Source organism: Aulonocara sp. 'chitande type north' Nkhata Bay, linkage group LG7 (genome assembly GCF_057382095.1).
Source record: "Aulonocara sp. 'chitande type north' Nkhata Bay isolate Kocher_YH1m ecotype deep benthic linkage group LG7, A_spYH_male_GT1.1, whole genome shotgun sequence".
Lineage (NCBI taxonomy): Eukaryota > Metazoa > Chordata > Actinopteri > Cichliformes > Cichlidae > Aulonocara > Aulonocara sp. 'chitande type north' Nkhata Bay.
Genome location: NC_141350.1, coordinates 43,545,774 through 43,567,559, shown reverse-complemented (window position 1 = coordinate 43,567,559; position 21,786 = coordinate 43,545,774). Strand labels below are relative to the sequence as shown.

At 39.6% G+C, this 21,786-nt stretch overlaps 1 protein-coding gene across 2 annotated transcripts in view; it reads left to right on the top strand.

Moving 5' to 3' along the window:
- The window catches only part of rai14 (retinoic acid induced 14), a 63,120-nt gene that overhangs the window by 18,163 nt on the left and 23,171 nt on the right, over positions 1-21,786 (top strand). For both annotated transcript variants that reach the window (XM_086300559.1, XM_086300558.1), the window contains exons 3-7: positions 15,731-15,861; positions 18,188-18,276; positions 18,476-18,540; positions 19,861-19,918; positions 20,159-20,229. In XM_086300559.1, the coding sequence (XP_086156685.1) occupies positions 15,731-15,861; positions 18,188-18,276; positions 18,476-18,540; positions 19,861-19,918; positions 20,159-20,229 (414 nt within the window). The remainder of the gene's footprint in view (positions 1-15,730; positions 15,862-18,187; positions 18,277-18,475; positions 18,541-19,860; positions 19,919-20,158; positions 20,230-21,786) is intronic.

The following is a 21,786-nucleotide window of genomic DNA, read 5'->3' as shown; positions in this document are numbered from 1 at the left end:
TGAGAAGGGTACTTAGGCTCCCTGCCCCCAGTTCAGTTCAGACGGGTTGTTTAGTTTGGCCTTCTCTGAACAACTGGAACAATGTTCATGCTAGGAGATGGATGGAGGGAGGGTTAGACACAGTTCATCTGAAAAAACTGAGACTTTCCTTTTTAAGAGACTTTTGGCATTGTACTTCTGAGAACAGTTTGCGAGACGTGTTTCTTGTTCTGTGTAGTGGTTTAAAATTAAGTGAAGCAACAGACAGGTTTATGTATAAGATTGGCGCAAAGAGTTCTAGCTTTTAGCTCAACACAATGTCTTTTTTAAAAAAACAAACAAAAAAACCCCCAAAACTTGATACACATGCGAGTCTACAGTTGAGTGTGTTTAAACTGGCTCCTATCTTGACTGAAGTGGAACTGTGTATTTTTTTTTATACTCCCTCAACTTTATGAGCAGCCCTCTAGTGTAATGAGGCTGGTCGCTTTCCAAGTCTAGCAGTGTTTATTTATAGGGCAGGAAAAGCTATTTGTGTCAGGAGGAAGTGTTGTACGAGAACTATTTTTTAACTGGAGGTCCCCTTGCACACACAAAGCCCCCATGCTGGACATCCTATGCAGTCCTTTGGCTTTAAAATTGATTCGAAGTAGTGTATTTTATTGAAAAAAAAATTGTTAATGGGTTTCAAGTGATCTACTGCCTGTTTATAGTCTAAGGAGGTTGCAGTCTGTAATACAGTTGGTTCATTAAAGCTTTAGCTTGTACACAATTAGCTGATCCTTGTATTCACAGCAGATGTGAATGAGCACATAGTTACAGTGGGCTTTGCTCAACAGTTGGTCTTATTGTTCCTGTAACTGCACAAGTTGTTTATGACAGGAGCACAATTAAAGCTATAAAAGCAGAGGCAATTAGGAAGGTTAACTAATTTGTGTTGTTAATTTGTGTGTGTGTTTTAATAAGACAGCGCTTAGTGATGAAGTGAAAAGAATGGAGGGATTTTATGGATGTGCTCACAGTTTTGTTTTTTGTTTAGTTTTTTTTCCTGTCTTTATGTGTACTGCAGTGTTGGCTAGTGATTTTAAAAAAACTGGGAAAGATGGAAAGAAAAGCAAACATGTCAACCATTGTCATGTCTTGTTTTAACACAAGTCAGCTACTTTAGCTACTTCCCTCTGATTAACAAAAAGTTATGCAGTAAAACACAATGCAAAGAACAGAGCATTCACTACTTACTGTGGAAATTTAATGACTTCTATGACTGAAACGGAAATGTACTAAAATGCTGGAAATATAACAGTGAGGCAGGCCAACATAGTCATGCAGATGTAATGCATTTGAAATGTATGTTTGGTCACTGAATCCAAGACAGATATTCTGCATGGCAGTGTTGGTTTTTGGGTACGTTGGCACAAATTAATAAATAAATCATCTTCATTGGCCAACATCAGGTGTTAATGAGAGCACCATTTAACTAAGTTCACTATTTTTATACAATGGAGTCTATTTACAGGTCATGGTGAATATTGTATACGTTTGGGGGAAGGAAGTTGTGTAATCTTTTTGTTGCGTCAGAGGGAGCTGATGAGTCTGATAAATTGATGTAAGTAATCCATTAAATAAGCATGGGTAGTCAAGTCAAGTCAAGTTTATTTATAGAGCACATTTAAAAACAACCAAGGCTGACCAAAGTGCTGTACAGTAAATACAGATAAAAATACAATAGAACACAATTTCGTAAAACACCTCGCTGATCAAATAAAAAATAAATAAACAAATAAATTAAACCTTTCTAAAAGCCAATGAAAAGAGGTGAGTTTTAAGAGCAGTTTTAAAAGTTTCTAGGCTTTTGGAGAATCTGATGTGAGGAGGTAAACTGTTCCACAGTCTGGGTGCAGCCACAGCAAACGCCCTCTCTCCCTTTGTCTTTAATTTATACCTGGGAACATCTAAAAGCATCAGATCGGCTGACCTCAAAGATCTCCTGGGGCGATAAGTACTAAGGAGTTCTGACAGGTAAGAAGGTGCAGTGCCATTTAAAACCTTAAAAGCCAGCAGTAAGATTTTAAAATCAATCCTAAAAGCAACTGGGAGCCAGTGGAGAGAGCAGAGAACCGGAGTGATGTGGTCTCTTTTTTTTGAACCGGTCAACAGGCGAGCGGCAGCGTTCTGCACCAGTTGAAGGCGATGTAGACAGGAACGATCTAGGCCAGCATAGAGGGAATTACAGTAGTCCAGCCGTGAAGTAATAAAAGCATGGACCACTCTTTCTAGATCGTTCCTGCAAAGGTAAAACTTGACTTTGGCTAAAATCCGTAAATGATAAAAAGATCCCTTAACTACAGAGCTGATTTGTTTATCAAGTTTAAAAGCATTGTCAAAAATAGGTAGGTTCAACATATTAAAGAAAATCTCTAGGTCATTGTTTTTGTTGGCTTCTGACCACTTTAGTCACCACCACTAGTGTAATACACCCAAATCTGTGATGCAACTATTAGCGGTTGAGTTGTAGTGTGAGGTCCAGGTTTGAACAAGAAAGAAGACCTCGTGTTTTCTGTTCGTTTCTTTAGTTTGTATTCTAATTCTCCAAAAACTGTCCACCAGGAATTGGACAGTATTATAGATATACTATAGTGAATCTTGTAGTCTTTGTAACTACACAGCTAACTAATGTTAGTTAACGGTCAGTAGTAAAGTATGTCAGGCAGTTTTTCACAGTCACCTGTGAAGCAAGCTGGCTGAGTGCTCACTTACAAGTATTTATTTATTTATTTATTTATTTATTTATTTATTTATTTTTCAACAAAAATGTGTCTGCTAGGGCTGGGCCATATCATACCGTTCACAGTAATACCGGTATAATGTTGGGCAACGATAAGAAAATAAAATCTCGCAATAGAATATGGGTAAAATGCGCATGTGCAGTGCCTTTTATTTTCATACGCACATGGCGGAAAAAGCATGGCGGAGAATGAGAAGGGCGAAAGCCGATCGTTGAATGAAACCGATGAACCAGAATTAGTTTGTAAAAATGCTGCAACTTCAGTGGTGTGGAACTGGTTTAGCTTTCGTCCGTCAGATACACAACAAAGCACTATTTTTGGTAGAGCATGCTAGCCGGCCGTCATTATTACCATGTTTTTTGGAAAATACGGCACACCTAAAATCAATCCTTTGATTTTTCTGAAAATCGACAGTGCCCCTTATAATCCTGTGTGCCTTATGTATGAATTCTAGTTGTGTTTACTGACCTCGAAATGATTTTATGTCGTACACGGCGCTCAAAAATCTGTCAAATGTTTTAGTATGACTTTGCTAAGCTACGAACCCGCACCGCTTGATGGATTGTCGGAGCATTACGGCTATCGTAGGCAGGAGCCTCGCTGAGTGATACATACTGTGCTTCAACATAATATTACGGTATTGTATGTGTATAACTCAAGTTTTGTGGATATTATACATGGTTATGCTGAGGATATGTCGGCCAATTTCCACTGGAAATGCCTTTTGGTTTAACTGTCAGCAAGGAATTTGCATTTGCACTGTAAAATTTTTATATAACTTTAATGCACATAAAAAAATAGCTGCTTGTTTAAGTGAAAATACATTGATGGGGTTTTTTGCACTAATAAAGTTGTGGAGTTGTAAAGTATTTTGTCTAGTGTGTCTTTTATATTTATATATGTGTGTGTGTGTGTGTGTGTGTGTGTGTGTGTGTGTGTGTGTGTGTATTAGGGCTGGGCCATATTATACCGTTCACGGTAATACCGGTATAATGTTAGGCAACGATAGGAAAATGAAATATCGCGATAGAATGGGAGTAAAACGCGCATGCGCAGTGCCTTTGTTTTCATACGCACATGGCCGATTGTTGAGGAACCAGAATTGGTTTGTAAAAATGGTGCAACTTCCATGATGTGGAACTGGTTTGGTGTTTGTCCGTCAGATACACAACAAAGCACATTTTTTTGCAGAACATGCAAGCGGCCGTTGTTATTGTCGTATTTGTCGGACTAAGATGCTCTTAAATCTGGGAGTAATCTGGGTCCCAAACTCCGTATATTTGACTTCAGGTCAAACAACACTGCAGCATCACTGAGAGTTGAAAACTGTCTAAATTATTTCATCTTTAATAAAACGATCAGCATTGCTGCTTTACCAGGTGTAACTATGAAGTTTAACTTCCAGGCATCCATGAAAACAAAAGTTATTACATTTAACGGAGTTAGAAGTTAGCAGGAAGCTAGCGGAAGTTAGCTCGCTAGTTTCGCTAGTTACCTAAGCATGATATAGCATGTTCTGACGGAGAGATTTCTGAAAAAAATCAAACGTACAGCTCTGTTATCACTTCCAACATAAATGAAGACAGGAAACTAAACAGCAGTGACGTTTGTAGGGTTACTGAAGTTGGGCTAGCTGGTATATAATGATGTGCTACGTGATCGCTAGCGACACAGCTATGTTAGCATAACATAACAGTGAAGCTGGAGGACGAACACTAACACTTTTCCACTTATAAAAGTTAACGTGAAGGTTCCTCATGGTTAGAGACAAATGCAATCGCATGTCCGGATGCTGTAAACGGACCAAACTTCAGTCAGGAGAACAACTGAGATAATCCATCCACAATACGAGGTTAGTCATTAATATACTGCAACAACATGGGAATAGATCAGCTGCCAGAGAATTCAACATTAATGAATCAATGGTACAGAAGTGGAGGAAGCAAGAAGAATGAGTTTAATAAAGTTTGATTTATCTGACTGCTTTGTTTCGCTTAATGTGCCTTATAATCCCGTGCACCTTATGGTCCGAAAAATGCGTACTGCACACTGCAGTTTAATGTTGCAAAGCACCTCTTTTTAACTTCAGTGGATATTATACATGGTTATGCTCAGGATATGTCAGCCCATTTCTACTGGAAATGCCTTTTGGTTAAACTTTCAGCAAGGAATTTGCATTTGCACTGATACATTTTTATAAAGCTTTAGTGTACATAAAAACCAGCTTCTTGTTTACGTGAAAATAAATGGAAGGTTGTCTTTTTGCGCTAGTAATGTTGTGGAGTTGTATTTTGTCTCGCATCAATTATATCGTCAGTTATATCGTTATCGCAAATTTTCAAATATATATCGTGATAAATATTTTTGGCCATATCGCCCTGCTCTAGTGTGTGTATATATATATATATATATGTATCATTATCGCAAATTTTCAAGTGTATATCGTGATAAATATTTTTGGTCATATCACCCTGCTCTAGTGTCTACCAGTTTGTGTTTTGTCCTCATCTCTATATACTCCCCCACCACCCCGAGCTGGACCAGGCAGGCAGCTGCCCCACCCTAAGCGTGGTTCTGCTAGAGGTTTCTTCCTGTTAAAAGGAAGTTTTCTCCTTCCCACCATCGCCAAGTGCTTGCTCACAGGGGATCGTCTGATTGTTTGGGTTTTCTCTCTAATATTATATGTTCTCTACTTGGTAATATAAAGCACCTCAAGGCAACTGTTGGTGTAAATTGGCACTATATTAATAAAAATGGAATATAATTGAATAAAAGTTTTTCATCGAACCATTTAAATGGGAATGAAAGACATCTTTTCACTTGCTCCTGCCCACTGCTGATTTGGTGATCCCTGCAGCAGAGCTGAGTCTATATAACATTTTAAAGCTTAGGTTACTAATTAATTTGCATATTAGGATTGGTAATAGAAAATATAAGTCTAATAAATTATGCTTCTATGGATTAAGATAGAAGCATAAAAAGTAATTACATGAGCTTTTTTGTGCTGATCTCTCTCCTGATGGTCCAGTGCACAAAACATGTTATGTTGGGCACTACAGCATGCTCTAGTTTTAGAGCGGAATATCTTTTGTAAAGAAAGGGTGGTGCTAAATGTTGCTGGAGATTTATAAACAAGAGCGTTAAACTAGAAAATACTCTCATGATGTAAATTTGTCTGATTATCTAAACGTGCGGCCCACATTCGGCAGTGTTGTGAAATATGTGGCAGCATCTTTCCTTACAAAAGCAACCATCTGGTCTTTGTTTGACAGTTCTATGCTAACCCTTTCTATTCTTGCTTTCAGAGTCTATTAAACCATTGTGATGTGTATGTGTGGACTTGTGCTTGTGTGTTTTTGTACTACAGAGGGCAGTAAGCAGTTTCAGCTGTGGCCTTAGAGAAAGGATGTATTGTCTGAGGACATTTGAGGATCTGTTTTGTTACAGATAAGGGGTTTGAAGTTAACGTCCACAGCTTGATCAAAGGGCAGAGATATTGTTGATGCACCAATCTCTGTATTTTCTTCTGCTTCTTTTCCTTTTATTTTGTACACTGTTCTTTCTTACATCTTCTTGACCACTTCCTGTATGTCCTGCCTTCTTCTGAATCTCAACTGTTCTCAAGCTGAAAATACCCTTTCTTGTATAGATGTGTTTTTCCCCACTGCAGTTAAACCTTGTTGTATCTGTGTCTGACCTACTTTTAATGTGAGTAAAGCTAAAAAGATTCTATCTCCAGTAAACATAATGAAGATAAATGTAGGTGAGTTAACTGGTGCAAGTTTCAAATCGAGTAGTGTAGTGTGTGTGTGACTAAATAAATTTACCTGTCTGGCACAGTGTTTCTTTTTTTTAAATTCTAATGTCTAGTTTTTTATCTTGTCTGTTACCTACTTATACAGACACAGATGTTGCTTTTTATGAGTTTTCCTTGTATGACTCCCTAATCCTTGACAGGACATCTGGCAAAGCAATTGTTGTATTTCAATGAAATTTACCATGGATATACATTAGAATTCCTGGGAAAAGTTTTGCATAGATCTGTTGAACAATAGCGTCTCAGATGCCTTCTGGTGTTTCTGATTCTTGGGTCAATCTTAACCAGCTGGCTCAGAGAAGTTGATGTCCTGTTCTTTTTTTTTTTTTTTTTTTGGTTGAGTGATTTAGAGCATATTGAAAGTAAACAGAACTACATGAAAAGTGAAAGTAGAACAAACACCTTTTCATTCCTAGATCAACATGAATGTCATTTGAGGGTAATACTATTGGGTTTCCGAAAGTAAATGTTTGTGTTAAACTACATCTGCTCTTAGCAGTGCAACTCTACAAACATACAGAATCTGATGTAGGAATTACTACTTCCTGATATTAGTTTATTTTTCCTTCTGAGAACTAAGAAGGGAAAACACAAATTGTTTATGCGCAGATCTTTAGGTTAACAAACAGGCACACAAACACACACACAACCGATAGGCATCTGTTTGCTATTTACTTTAGAAGGGCAGAGGAGTTTCAGAGCTTGACAGAGAAATGTATACCTGTGAAACACATGTAGAAAAAGAGTGAGTCTTTGAAAAGAGTACAAGTTAACAGAAGTCAGAGTTATGCCACTTTAGTATTTCTGTCCCTCAGTATCTTTTCTAACACAGTACCGGTAGTTCCTTTTTCTTGGGTCTTTACTACTGTTAAATGCTGGCTTCTTGCTCTCTTGTTCTTGCCCTTTCTGCCTGCTTCAGGCTTGGACAAACAGGAATCGCTTAGTGTTATCAGCACAGTCTTTGTGTGTCTTAATGAGCGTCAGGGCAAAGACAGAGAGGGAACACACACTCTGAGTGCAGTGTAAACACTTGATGCAGACTTAGAAATAGAAAGAAGGGGGATCTTAAAACTAACACCGGCAAACAGCCAAAGGCAGGGGAAACTGACTGAAACCAAGAGAGAGAGGAAGTAACAACCCATAGTAGAAGCAGTATGGCGGGGTCTTACTAGTTAATAATCTCAGAATAAGTGACCTGTGACATGTTGCTTAGGCAAAGCACGTGTATATTATTCAGAGTTATTCAGGGTTCATGTGTTGTGCACTCACTTATGTCAGTGTTTTTCAAATCTGTTTTGCTTTTTGCTTCATTGTGTCCAGCTTACACATAACAAGGAACAAAACTTCTGCTAATCTATTGTTTTTCAGTGATAATTAATCTGCCAAGTTTTACTTTGATCAGATTAATAATTGTTTATGTTAAAACACTGTAAAATCATATTTGTTGACTAATCTGTTAACTAATTGTTTCAGCTCTAATGAGCACTTCAAGGTTAATGAGAAAAACTTGGACTGGTCTGCCTTTTGGTGTAGATAAAAACATTCATATAGTGTAGGGTCAAGGTCCTACAATATTAGAGAAAGAGCCCCTGTGATCCAGCAATCCCCTGTGAGCAAACACTTGGATGTGGTGGTGAGGAAGAACTCCATTTTAACAGGAAGACCTCAGGCATTATAGGCCTAAGCCAGGCTGTGAGACGGGTTGGCCATCTGCCATGACTGGTTGGGGCAGGGTGAGCATAGAGGAAAAAGATTAGCATAGAGACAACAAACAACCCACATGAAAGACGTTTGGCTGGCTGGTGGGAACAGAAAGGGAGAGATCAGACTCACAGTTAATGTAATAGCGATTATATAAGGCCATACATAAGGAGAGTAGAGGCAAGGTGCCTCGGCAGCAGCAAGGAGGCCCCACATTCCAGACCCCAATCGGACAGCCAACTCCTCCTCACAGACCCCCCGCTCCAACAGGCAACAGAGAACAGGGGTGTGTGAAGACTCCAAACCTCCCTCCGCCCGCTCATATGTAGTGTTGATGCATGTGTGTTCTAAGGTGCATTAAAAACCCAGGAGGGCATGGAGCTACCTGCCAGAGAGCAGCTGGTAAGCGCACAGCCCCTCCTGATAGCCCTCAATGTCTACGTGTATTTAAAATTGAGAGGAGGGAGACAACGCCAGGGGTGAGGTTGTACACCCTGATGGTCTTTTGGATTCGGTGTAGCGTGCCCACCCCCAAGATCGTATATGTATGTGTTATGAGAGTGTGAATAATGTGAATGTCTTTAAGTTGTGGGATAAAATTGAGGCACAGGCAGCCAGAAGGGGACAGAGGGGGGGATGCCTCCCCTGCACCCTGGTGACACACCTTTACCCCAAGGCCCTGCATGTGTGGGTGATTGTGGTGGAGCAGGACGAGGGAGGCAGCTACAGGGAGTGCAGAATTATTAGGCAAATGAGTATTTTGTCCACATCAACCTCTTCATGCATGTTTTCTTACTCCAACCTGTATAGGCTCGAAAGCCTACTACCAATTAAGCATATTAGGTGATGTGCATCTCTGTAATGAGAAGGGGTGTGGTCTAATGACATCAACACCCTATATCAGGTGTGCATAATTATTAGGCAACGCCCTTTCCTTTGGCAAAATGGGTCAAAAGAAGGACTTGACAGGCTCAGAAAAGTCAAAAATAGTGAGATATCTTGCAGAGGGATGCAGCAGTCTCAAAATTGCAAAGCTTCTGAAGCGTGATCATCGAACAATCAAGCGTTTCATTCAAAATAGTCAACAGGGTCGCAAGAAGCGTGTGGAAAAACCAAGGCGCAAAATAACTGCCCATGAACTGAGAAAAGTCAAGCGTGCAGCTGCCAAGATGCCACTTGCCACCAGTTTGGCCATATTTCAGAGCTGCAACATCACTGGAGTGCCCAAAAGCACAAGGTGTGCAATACTCAGAGACATGGCCAAGGTAAGAAAGGCTGAAAGACGACCACCACTGAACAAGACACACAAGCTGAAACGTCAAGACTGGGCCAAGAAATATCTCAAGACTGGTTTTTCTAAGGTTTTATGGACTGATGAAATGAGAGTGAGTCTTGATGGGCCAGATGGATGGGCCCGTGGCTGGATTGGTAAAGGGCAGAGAGCTCCAGTCCGACTCAGACGCCAGCAAGGTGGAGGTGGAGTACTGGTTTGGGCTGGTATCATCAAAGATGAGCTTGTGGGGCCTTTTCGGGTTGAGGATGGAGTCAAGCTCAACTCCCAGTCCTACTGCCAGTTTCTGGAAGACACCTTCTTCAAGCAGTGGTACAGGAAGAAGTCTGCATCCTTCAAGAAAAACATGATTTTCATGCAGGACAATGCTCCATCACACGCGTCCAAGTACTCCACAGCGTGGCTGGCAAGAAAGGGTATAAAAGAAGAAAAACTAATGACATGGCCACCTTGTTCACCTGAACTGAACCCCATTGAGAACCTGTGGTCCATCATCAAATGTGAGATTTACAAGGAGGGAAAACAGCACACCTCTCTGAACAGTGTCTGGGAGGCTGTGGTTGCTGCTGCACGCAATGTTGATGGTGAACAGATCAAAACACTGACAGAATCCATGGATGGCAGGCTTTTGAGTGTCCTTGCAAAGAAAGGTGGCTATATTGGTCGCTGATTTGTTTTTGTTTTGTTTTTGAATGTCAGAAATGTATATTTGTGAATGTGGAGATGTTATATTGGTGTCACTGGTAAAAATAAATAATTGAAATGGGTATATATTTGTTTTTTGTTGAGTTGCCTAATAATTATGCACAGTAATAGTCACCTGCACACACAGATATCCCCCTAAAATAGCTAAAACTAAAAACTACTTCCACAAACATTCAGCTTTGATATTAATGAGTTTTTTGGGTTCATTGAGAACATGGTTGTTGTTCAATAATAAAATTATTCCTCAAAAATACAACTTGCCTAATAATTCTGCACTCCCTGTAGAGATGAGGAGGGAAGGAAGGGAGGGGCAAGTGACCCCTCCCTGGGGCCAGCTCCCCCACTGACCCCAGTAGGCATCCCCATACTTCGCAACCCGCCAGGGAAAGGGGGCCCAGGCCCATTCGGACCGGGGCCCAGTTCAGCAGCGCCGCCCGGCCCCACCACAGAGAAAACTGCACCCACCCCGTCATCCACTCAGCTTCCAGACTACACAAGACAATAGACGCCCAGGCTGAGATCTTCCTCCACCTCTCCTATATCTCCCCCTCCTGCAGAGTGAGTTCCTGAAGAGAGGAGACCTCCTGCATGATGTAACAGCCTCCCCCACCAGTTGAAGAGCCCCCCAGGTGGCTCGATGCACTGGCGGAACCCTGCGCCAGGGCCAGGCCCCCATACACCCACCCGCCCACAATCCCGGCGACACACCAACCAGGACCCAAGCCCCCAAGGCCCAGCCAGGGCCCCAGCCCAGAGACGGAGCACCTACAGAACCCCACGCCCGTCCCGGACCCACCCAGGGGCAGCCAGGCTACCAGGTCAGTAACCGTCAGCACAGACCCTCCCCTGGCCCCGCTGCACGCAGCCACGAGAAAACCGTCACCTAAGAGCCAACAGAGCCCTTAATAGGCCATGACCGCAACCCCAGGTTGAGCCCTCCGAGAAAGATGCTCTTGGGGAATCCCCCGATGCCCCAAGCCTGTCTTACATTTGTATACATTTTTTTTTTGTTGTAGAAAAACTTGAAAATACACTTCTTGTTCAACCTTTTTGTTGGAGCTTACATCTTTGCTGATATTACATCACCTCTGCCACTACATGATTATTTCATCAGCCTCCCGTTGATGACACCAGTTGTGTATGTGGCTGAAAGTGGAGCAGTGCATTCCGCTCCACTTAAATCTGTCCAATACAATGTAGTCTAACGCTATTGCTGTCATGCTGCTCTGATCCGACTGCCCTTCATTCTTTCTTCGGCTTTGCAAAGCCACATACTGTAGGCCATTAGGAGCGATCATGTTATAGTAGACATCAGTGCTAGTGGCAATTTTTATCCCAACATGCAGTTCTTGTTAATGGGACCACAGCATTCACTATCCCACTGTATCCCAACTATATCATCACCTGTTGTGTAGGTGTTTAAGAACCAGCATAGTACTTTATTGCACAGGAAGGAAGACTTGCTTGAAAATAGTGCGAAGTGGTAAAAATGATTTAAAGTGTCGCCCTACACTGTAGACATTGTAGGCTTTTAGATGAAGTGTACTAAAAGTGAAAGATGTTGTGAAGTAGGCAGTAATTAAAAGATGGGGATAGTGGGCCATTCTACTCTGTTCTTTTGACCTAAATATTCTGAAGTTCTTTGAAACAAAGTAACTGACAACCAACAAAAGCATGAAAAAATGTCCACTGAAGCAAATATGCAGGGTGATGCTACGCTTGTACTAGTGGCGTTTATTATAGCGGAGTAAAACTCCTGACTGAAAAAAATACATCACTTCAGCTCACCGATCCTTAGGCTTGTATGACCGACCATCTTTAAGGGGAGCTTTATTCTTCCTTGGGTGTGATCACATTTCAAGGAAAAGGCATTAGTTTAATTTCAGCTTGTATTAAATAGCCTAGTCTATCTCCTTAATGGGTGGGCCAATCTGAATGAAACTTTGCACAAACATCGCCATGCATATAGCAATTATGTACATCTATATGTTTTCATATTTATTATAAATACCAACTCTTTTGAGTTTCCTATACATTACGTTCATTTCATCATAACCCTGCAAATGCATTGTTACATTTTCCATTTGCATTTGATTCATGTCACATGTTCAGCGTATGTCAACCAAATGTAACTTTAACACTCACCAAAATTTGCATTCATACTGGAATTTGTTCAACTCTCCAGTAAATGTGAAATGAAGAATTTGAAAAAGTGCCCAGAGAGCACATAGGGTGGGTTTTTGCAAGTATTTATAATTAAGTAATAAGTGTCTCTGACTGCTTTGATATTCAGTCTGTCATCCAAGGGGGTGGGTTTGTTTTGCTACTATTTCTGGATTACATAGGCACTCAATTACCACAGTAGGTTCTGCCCTTCCTGGTTTCCACAAAACAAGATAAGGAAAGCACTGGCCACACTAAACAAGTACTGTCCCTGTTTAATTAAATGTCTTGAATTGTGTAAATAAACTATATTTGTTTGTTTATATTAGTCAAAGTTTTGGGGAAACAAGCACAGAGTTGGTATTAATTTCTATTTTCTAACCTCATTTTTGTCATTTCTATTCCAATCCCAAGCACAACTATGTTGTATGAGTGATTGAAGTACATTCTGCATGTAGGAAATCACCAGACTTACAATAATGTAAAAGTAAAAAGCAATTTTAGTTAATTAACTAATAATTAATTAATATGTCTCAGATAATTTCCAACATGTGACATATATGGCAGTTAATGTGTGAAAATAGCCTTGTTTTGCTTTTTCCTCCCAAAATTTTGGGTTTAGTTGTAAATCTTAGTCCTCTGGTGGAAATAAAACCCGAAAGCTGTAAAAACCTGTTAATTTAAAGGTTCCTGTGTATTCTTGTAAACAAACAGAAGTTATATTTGCATGTATTTTTTCCATTAACATATAATGTGCACTTTTGTTTTTGTGCATGTTTTGAGTTTATATGGCTCCCACCTTAAACAGTTCTCCCTTTTAAAAGAAGTTGGCTCTCAGTGGGGCTTCTTGGTTAAATGAAAGAACTAATAATTGTATGTGGTGTGGTGAGATTAATAAAACATTTAAAAGCCCTTTATTAAATGTTTTGTCACATGTACAGCATGTGTGCAGGTGTTTTCCAGTCTTGTTTGTTACGTTGCTATATTTTAACACCATGTGTGTTAAGGGAGTGTTTCTCTGTAATTTATTTAAAATCAAATCTGTAATGGTTCTTGGATGTATTACATGTGCCTGATAGAGCCCATCTTCAACTTGCACACCTCAAATCTTACCCCCCCCCCCCCCCCCCCCTTTTTTTTTTTTTCCTGTGTCTTCTCAATGTCCAGCTGAATGTTTTTCTAATCAATCTGTTATTTCCAGTCTGTCAGAGAACCTTCTCGTGCTACCACATGGATATCATGTGTGCGTGGGGGTGGTATTGAGTTACAGCTGGATAAGAATTGCTTTTCCAGAGTTAGCTTTTAAAAAATAGCAGGAATACTCCTCTGTTCTCAGCCATCTTACACATTACATTTGAAAACACAAACACATTTTAATATTTTTTCATACTCAATAATCTGTTAATTACCTTGTGGCTTATTAGGCTGCAGAGCTCAGTGGTCATCTTTGCTCTTTCGGTGACAGGAGTGACAGGATTTTTATAGCCCAGCATTTTTCCACCAGTTGTGCAAAATGTATTGCAGTGGTTGCATTTGGGTGTTTGCCACAGAGGTTACTTACACTCTGTGTTGCTTTGCCTGCTTATTGCGCTCCTAAAATAGCATCCAGTCTACCACCACAGGTATTTCTAGAGTCAGAGAGTTCACCTCCTTGTCACGTGTAGGTCAGTGGGCTATCAGGTCAAGATCTAATACTGTACTGCATCCTAATATGCACAGGTGTTTGTAGGAATAGCTGACGCATGAACTTGTTTGCTGTTATGTTTGGGGTCATGGATTCAGTTCTCTCCCTGATTCTGCTATTAGATTTAAGGAACCTCTTCCAATATTCCCCAGTAAAGGTTTCCTTAAATACATTTCCTGTTAATAAAGTAGGTCATTATAGAAGTGTTTCAGCTATGCCAAATCTTGCTCATTTCATAGCTGTATCCTGCAATTAAAGCTTGCTGTGCTGTATCTTGTACTATCAAACTGCTCTGTAGCAAGATGGTGTTTGAATGAGATCAGGCTAGAAGCTTTCCAATAGCTGACTTCTTTCTGTGTGAGCAGCCTATCAGTGGTATAAAGGACGATTTGGTTTGTGTATGCGTTCTTTGGTGAGTGTGTCTAGACTGGATACTGTGAGTGTGTGCTCTTGTACACATATGATAACAAATGTTTTGTGTGGGCCACAGCAGAGCCGAGAAACATTCCTCCCTGTGAGAAACATTACTCACATTTTGGGCATCACGGTGACTTTGACTGCAAAGTAAACATGCTGATATGAGTGTTAACAAATGGAGCATACCATTTGTTCACATTATTATTGATATTATTTGATAAGTTAGTAGATAGGAGATAAGTCTTAAAGTCAGTAAAAGTCTTTGATAATATAAAAAATATGGGACAGTGTATGCAATACAATAAAAATAGTACACACTGATTTGCAAATATCATAAAACCCATAGTTTATTCACAACAAAATAAGAAAATATTTAAACTGGGATAGTGTAGCATTTAAAAAAAAAAAAGAAAAAAAAAAAGGTGGTGGCAGTAACACATCTCAAAAGTTTACATGGGGCAACAAAAAGCTGGAAAGTAAGCGGTACTAAGACGAAAAAGCTGGCAGAATAGTTTCTGTCTAATTAGGTTAATTGTCAACAGGTTAGTAACATGATTGGGTATGACAAGAACATCTTAGAGGCAGAGATTTAAAGAATTAAAGATGGGCAGAGGTTCACCAGTCTGAAAAGCTGCATTTACAAATGGTGGAAAAATGTGCAAAATTTGAATATCTCATCATCTACAGTACATAATTTCAATAAATCCTATGAATTTGGAAAAATCTATGTGTGCAAGTGACAATGCCAAAAATCAGTATCTGATGTCTATATTATTTAGGCTCTCAGGTGGCCCTGCATTAAAAACAGGCATGATTCTTTCATGGAAGTCACTGTTTGGGTTCACTTCCAGAAACATAGTTTTATCGTCAGAAATTTAAAATTCTTTTTGTAAAACCTGGACAGAATGTCCTCTGGGCTAAAGAGGAGAGGGACCATCCATCTCTGATGGTACAGGAGTGCATCATTGCCTGTGGAAAGGCAACGTCAACGCTACATCTCCACAGTGGTAAACATGGCCCTGTCCCTACTTTTTTGAGATGTGTTGCTGACATGAAATTCTTGCCATTTAACAGCGTCTCACCTAACTGTAACCTTATGGGGTTATATATTTGTATATTTATATTTTGTGTAGTCTTCGTATATTCTTCACCACCTTTTATTCTCCTTCTTTGTCCTCTGTCTTTAGACAAATGAGTGGAACAAAAACGATGAACGCTTGCTTGCTGCAGTGGAGCATGGCGAGGTTGAGAAAGTCTCATCCCTTCTTGCCAAGAAAGGTGCCAATCCTGTAAAGCTGGACAGTGAAGGCAAATCAGCGTAAGTGGTCTTGGACTTATCCACTTACTTTTTTCTGATGGTATTTAAATGTTTATGTTTCCAGTGCAAGAATTCCATTTGATTTTCCTGAGGTGACGATAAAGTCAAAGCATAACTTTTGCTTAAAATAAAAACTAATTTGTTGATATAGACACACAGAGATCACAGTCTGCAGTGCTTTTTGTAGAATGAGGATGACATGGGGGAAGCAAACTGACTTGAGGCTGCGAACCAGAGAAATGCATTAAGTGTTGACACCAACATGGTTTTGTCTGGCAAGCTTGCACATGTTTTAAAATAAATATCCAGAAAAGCACAGTGAATTTTCTCATTTCCTTTCAATTCAAAGATTAAACATATGTCTATACTATATGCTCAGATTCTCAAGTAATGGCCTTATATAACTGCTTTCATGCTCCACAGCACAGTTTTAAAAATAAATGGCCAATCTAAAAATATGTCTCTTACTTTTTCTTGAAACGGTGACATTCATTCAGCCTCTCTGAGATTCTATGTTTTGAAAGCAAGTTCACTTCCGCAGAGCCAGTGGAGGTTACTGTTGCGTCACCGCTTAGTATTAGTGATAACGCAGAGGCTTGTGTTAATATTTGACCCTTTTCTTTTTTTTCTGAAACTCAACACCTCTGACCTTGATTTGTAGAGCAGCTCTCACAAAGCCAGGAAAATCAAATCTCAGGAATAAATGCAGTGAAAAACAAATATGTAGGTTTTCATTTATTTTCCCATTCACCTGTAGTTCACATCCTTGGCCTTTTCCTCTGTGTGCTGCTAGAACACAGAAACACACATCCAAATGCATGCAAAGCCTTTGTAAGTCATGGCAAATGTGTGGGCTTGGAATCGCAATGCTCCGATCTTTTCAGCACGCACGAAGGGGGAGTCTACAGTATCTCTATGGTGATAAAACCTGACTGAAAGGCATGTAGACATACTTGTGTGTTTGTGTGTGTGTGAATGTGTATCCTACGCACACACTGATGGAAGGCTGAGCTTGCCCTCCCCCCGTTCATCTTACTGAGGTGGAAAGAGGTCGTATTGATCATTTGCTGCATGCATATGCACAAACCTGCGCACACAGTGCATACACAGGGCAATTTTTTTTTGCATACGCAGTCATATCGACTTACAGCATTCCTGCTCACAAGTCAGCGCTTTACCAGATTTTCTAGAAATGGTCAGTAAATGGGTATTTATTGCAAGAACTGAAGCTGTGCCCAATAACTTCTTTTACTTATTTAGTTTTGCTATAGCTAAAGCTTCCCTAAAATACTATCACTTCCAAGCTTATCCATTGCTTTTATCAGTGCTGACATGTTTTTCTGGCAGTTGCATATTGCAAAACAGTGGCAGTGGAGCTTTTGCATACCTGGGTCACGTGAATACCTTCTTCTACTGTAAGACTGACTGAAACACTGACAGTCAAAAAGCTCTGAAGACCTACTTTTTTCTTCTCCATGGTGAATATTAATTAAGAAATCGATATTTTACTTTCAATAAAGGATCTGATCTGTAAGCATAATTAATACTGGCTTTTGTATCAACAAGATCAAATCTCATACTCGTTACACGGTTTTAAAAAAAATAGTTTGACCCTTTGGGAAGTGCACGTATTTTGTTTCATGTTGAGTTGGAGCAGAAGAGGTGCTCCCATGCCTTTCTGCTAAATATAAAGTTGGTTGAGCATAAAGACCAGAGGCAGAAGGAAACAGCTAGACTGGGTCTGTCCAAAGTTTATGAATTCTAAATACAACAGCCTCTAATTAACACACATGCTTAAAAAAAGAAAAGAAAAAAGAAACGAAAATCAAGAGGAGGCTCTAGGAAGACGCTGAGTCGGCTAAGTTGCTGAGAGGGATTAAAGAAACTAAGCATAAGTGTATTACATTATAAGGACCAGAGCGTCGCATTTAACAGATATGGGAGTAGTTTAATCTTCTCATCTAAACTTAGGCGAGTGAGCAAATAACTTTATTTCCTAAAATGTGAAAACTTTTAATTGGAGACTAAGAAATCACTCTTCAGTGTAATTTAGAGTCGTAGATGGAGGACTAGTGTGGCCGAGCAATCAGAAAAGTAGATGAACGTTTTATTTATTTATTTTTTTAATCTTTTATTTGCACTCACTGCTGCAGCATAAGGTTCTCACCAGAGCTGCACCATGTTTTATAATATTTGTAAAACTGTTAAAAGCATCTGTGTTGCTGTAAAACTACTGGCAACAAAGTACTGTGTGTGTAATTTGTTCTTTTAATTGTGTGTGTGTGTGTGTGTGTGTGTGTGTGTGTGTGTGTGTGTGTGTGTGTAGTCTTCATGTAGCTGCTGCTCGTGGTCAGATAGACTGCCTCTCTTTCATCTTGGCTCATGGAGCTGACCTGTCAGTCACTGATGCTGCTGGTATGTATAGCTATATTCACTATAACTTAAAAAATAGTTTCTGCATAAATTTGAGAGTTTCCCTCTATAAATACTGTAAATACTGTAACATGAACAGGTGTAATGTACTGTCTGATACATAAGATTTCACATACGTTATCTCAACTTGCCTGTCTTCTTGCTGCGTGCATGTTTTTCTCTTTTTTTCCCCTTTGTGTAGGTTTTAGTCCTTTACACCTGGCTGCCAAAAACAACCACACCGAATGCTGCAGAAAACTCATTCAGGTAAAGCTCATGAAGTGAAGTTGGGTTTTATTAAGTTAAAACGATTTAATTTCCCTCCCCAAATGCCTTTGAATTAAAAAGAAATTGATTCAGTCTGTCAAGCCAGATATTTAAAATACATATACCCTGGTCTCTCAGTGTTAAGATGAGACATAGTGGTCCCCAACGCTGGGCCGCGAGAGTTGAGGCTTGGGTGTGAAATTTATGGTTTTCAGGGTTTTTATCGTTTTTTGTTTGTTTTTTAAGCATTTTTAACGTTAACTCAATTTCCCTGGGTCTTTTCCTGTGTGTTATGAATAAATCTTCCCTTTTTTGTACTGGTACTGGTGTTATTTTGTTGTATTTATCCACGACACCTTAAAGGCCAGCCTGTGAAAATATTGTCGGACATAAACTGGTCCATGGCGCAAAAAAGGTTGTGGACCGCTGACATAGTTCTTAATATAAGGGCTATAAATTATGTTGGGTATAAATGATTAGGCAACATGACTTCAAGATGTGTTATACAACAAAGAACTGATATAAATATTAACTTAAGATTGTTTTGATTGTGACTGTCAGTGTCACCCAGCAGGACCACTTGTTCTTGTTTATGAATAACAGTGTGTGAAACCCACATCTTGAATCATCTTACTGTTCAGTGAAGATGCCTGAAACCAAAAAATGTTATTGCTTCATTTCTTCAATCTGCTGATTCTTGTGTGTGCGTGTTTGGGTTTTGGTCAGCAGATCTTAGCAGAGACACACACACACACACACACACACATCCAGCTCTGATCTGCTGACCTCACTTCCTCGTGATAGTCGGCAGCATCTCTGCAACATGCACCTGGCTGATCAAATAGTCATTCAAGTCTTTTTGTATATAGCAAAACACAGTACTGTGAAAAAGAGAAGAACCAAAAACATTCAGTCATATATTGTTGTGACGTTGGACCCCAACACTAGCCCGGGAGCTCATCATGCCAGCCCTCCTCTGCAGCGGGCCAGAGACCACACCCGCGCCACAATTGTTTACTGCAGATGTATGAATTTATGGTATAACCTAATATTACATGAAATTGCATTTGCCTGAAGCACCACTGGCAAACAGATTGTGGCATCAGTTCCTCAGATAATAAACTCCAGTGTGTATACACAGTTTATAAAAAAAATTGAAATTAAGCAAGCAACACACAGATACTTCAAACCAAATTTAAAACGTATATTTTGAGTTGTTTGGGGCCTTTCATGATTTCACTTGATTAACAATAGTCATTGCATATGCTGTATGCGTATACTGTATGCTATTGTTACTAATAACTTTCCCACTTTATCCAGAGTAAATGTCCTATCGATGCTGTAGATGGATCAGGAAAGACTGCTCTGCATCACGCTGGTAAGTATATCAAGATCTTGAGAGTCACTGATATAAAAAAAAAAAAAAAGGCTGCTATGCTTTGGGGATGTGGAATAATATCTACTAGTTTTAAGCTCTAATTTTATTTGAATAAAATCATCATATTTGGTCGTAAGTGACTAAAATGCATTTTAGCCCAGTTAGTTTCTGTTAAACACAATCCTATTTTTCCTCACTCTCTTGTTTTAATTTCTCTTGTTTTGTTTCACCCCCTTCCAGCTGCTAGCGGGAACATCCAGATTGTCCAACTGCTGTGTGAACTCAAAAGCCCCATCAACCTTAAAGACACAGTATGTACTTCCATTCTTTCGTCCATTCCCCAGACTTATTTTGGCTCAATAGATTGGGGGGGCTCTGAAACAGAAGAAAGACCACAAAAGTGCTTCAATGAGTCCATTTCCAGGGAGGAATGTATTGAATTTGTTTGAGGAATCATTGTCCGTTTATTGACTCTGATTGTTTTATGTCAAATAGTTGTTAATCCACATTATAAAGGCTCCTCATTAACTGACTGCTTGAGGATTAATATTGTTGTGTGTGTGTGTGTGTGTGTGTGTGTGTGTGTGTGTGTGGGGTAAAAAAATCAGCGTACTGTGGGAATGCAAGCCGCAGACATGTGGTCTCCATTGCAGTGACGCACCATGCCTGTGGTTTCTGTCTGGCTGGGGTTGTGTGAGCATGAAATTTTGTGTGTGTGCATTTGTGTACAACAGAAACTGATGGTCTGTCAGCCTATATGAAAAGATGTTCTGTTGTTTCCGATTAAAATTAATTTTAGCAATTTTTCATGTTTAAATCAATGGCAGTTTGTATGTTCAAGCTTCTTAAACTGGTTCTTGTGACCACTTTGTACCGTGTGCTTTTTGGAGTTGTAGCTTAAGTGTAGTTTCAAATCCTGGCCCTGCCAGTTTCTTGTGACTTTTACTTGTATTCTTCATAAAATAGTAAGACAATAATAGACAATAAATAATAGACAAAACATTTTTCTTGATGCATATTGGACTGGTGAGAATCTAACTGTAAATAGTGGTGCAATTTGAATTTTGGTATTCATATTTTCTTGTTGAATGAAAGTGGTCCAGCCAGCGAAATCTGAAAATCTGTATGTGAGGTTTGCAAAGCTCTTTCTTTGTTTTGTGGACATGTAGACTGTGAATGCATGAATGCAGGCCGGCTTGTTAGCCTCGGGCATACGCTGTAATATATATCTGTACCTGGTTATATAAGTTACTTTCAGCTGTTCTCTTATTCACAAGAGGTCACCATGCACGTGTGTGCGTGTATTTATTTACTTTTTTAAATGCCGGATGCCTTATGGGATGTTTCCTCCTGGGATTTAACCAGGGATGTTTTGCTTTGCAATACACTATGGAGTAACTCTGTACCTGATTATATATTTGTGACTTAAACAAACACTCAGGCAAGGCAAGGCAAGTTTATTTGTATAGCACAATTCAACAACAAGGTGACTCAAAGTGCTTTACAGAGACATTAGAAACAAAAACAAATAAAAAGCATGATTTAAAATTGATTAAAACAAGCAAACAAACTAATTAACAAACAAACAAAACAGTATATAAAATCAACAATAGATAAAATCAGTAGTTAAATGTAAGTTTTGAAATTTAAGCTTAAAAGTGTGGATTTGGTGCTTTATTCAAATGCAGCTGAGAATAGGTGAGTCTTCAACCTGGATTTAAATAAACTGAGTGTTTCAGCTGATCTGAGGCTTTCTGGGAGTTTGTTCCAGATATAAGGAGCATAAAAGCTGAATGCAGCTTCTCCGTGTCTGGTTCTGACTCTGGGAACTGATAAAAGACCGGATCCAGATGACCTCAGGAATATCT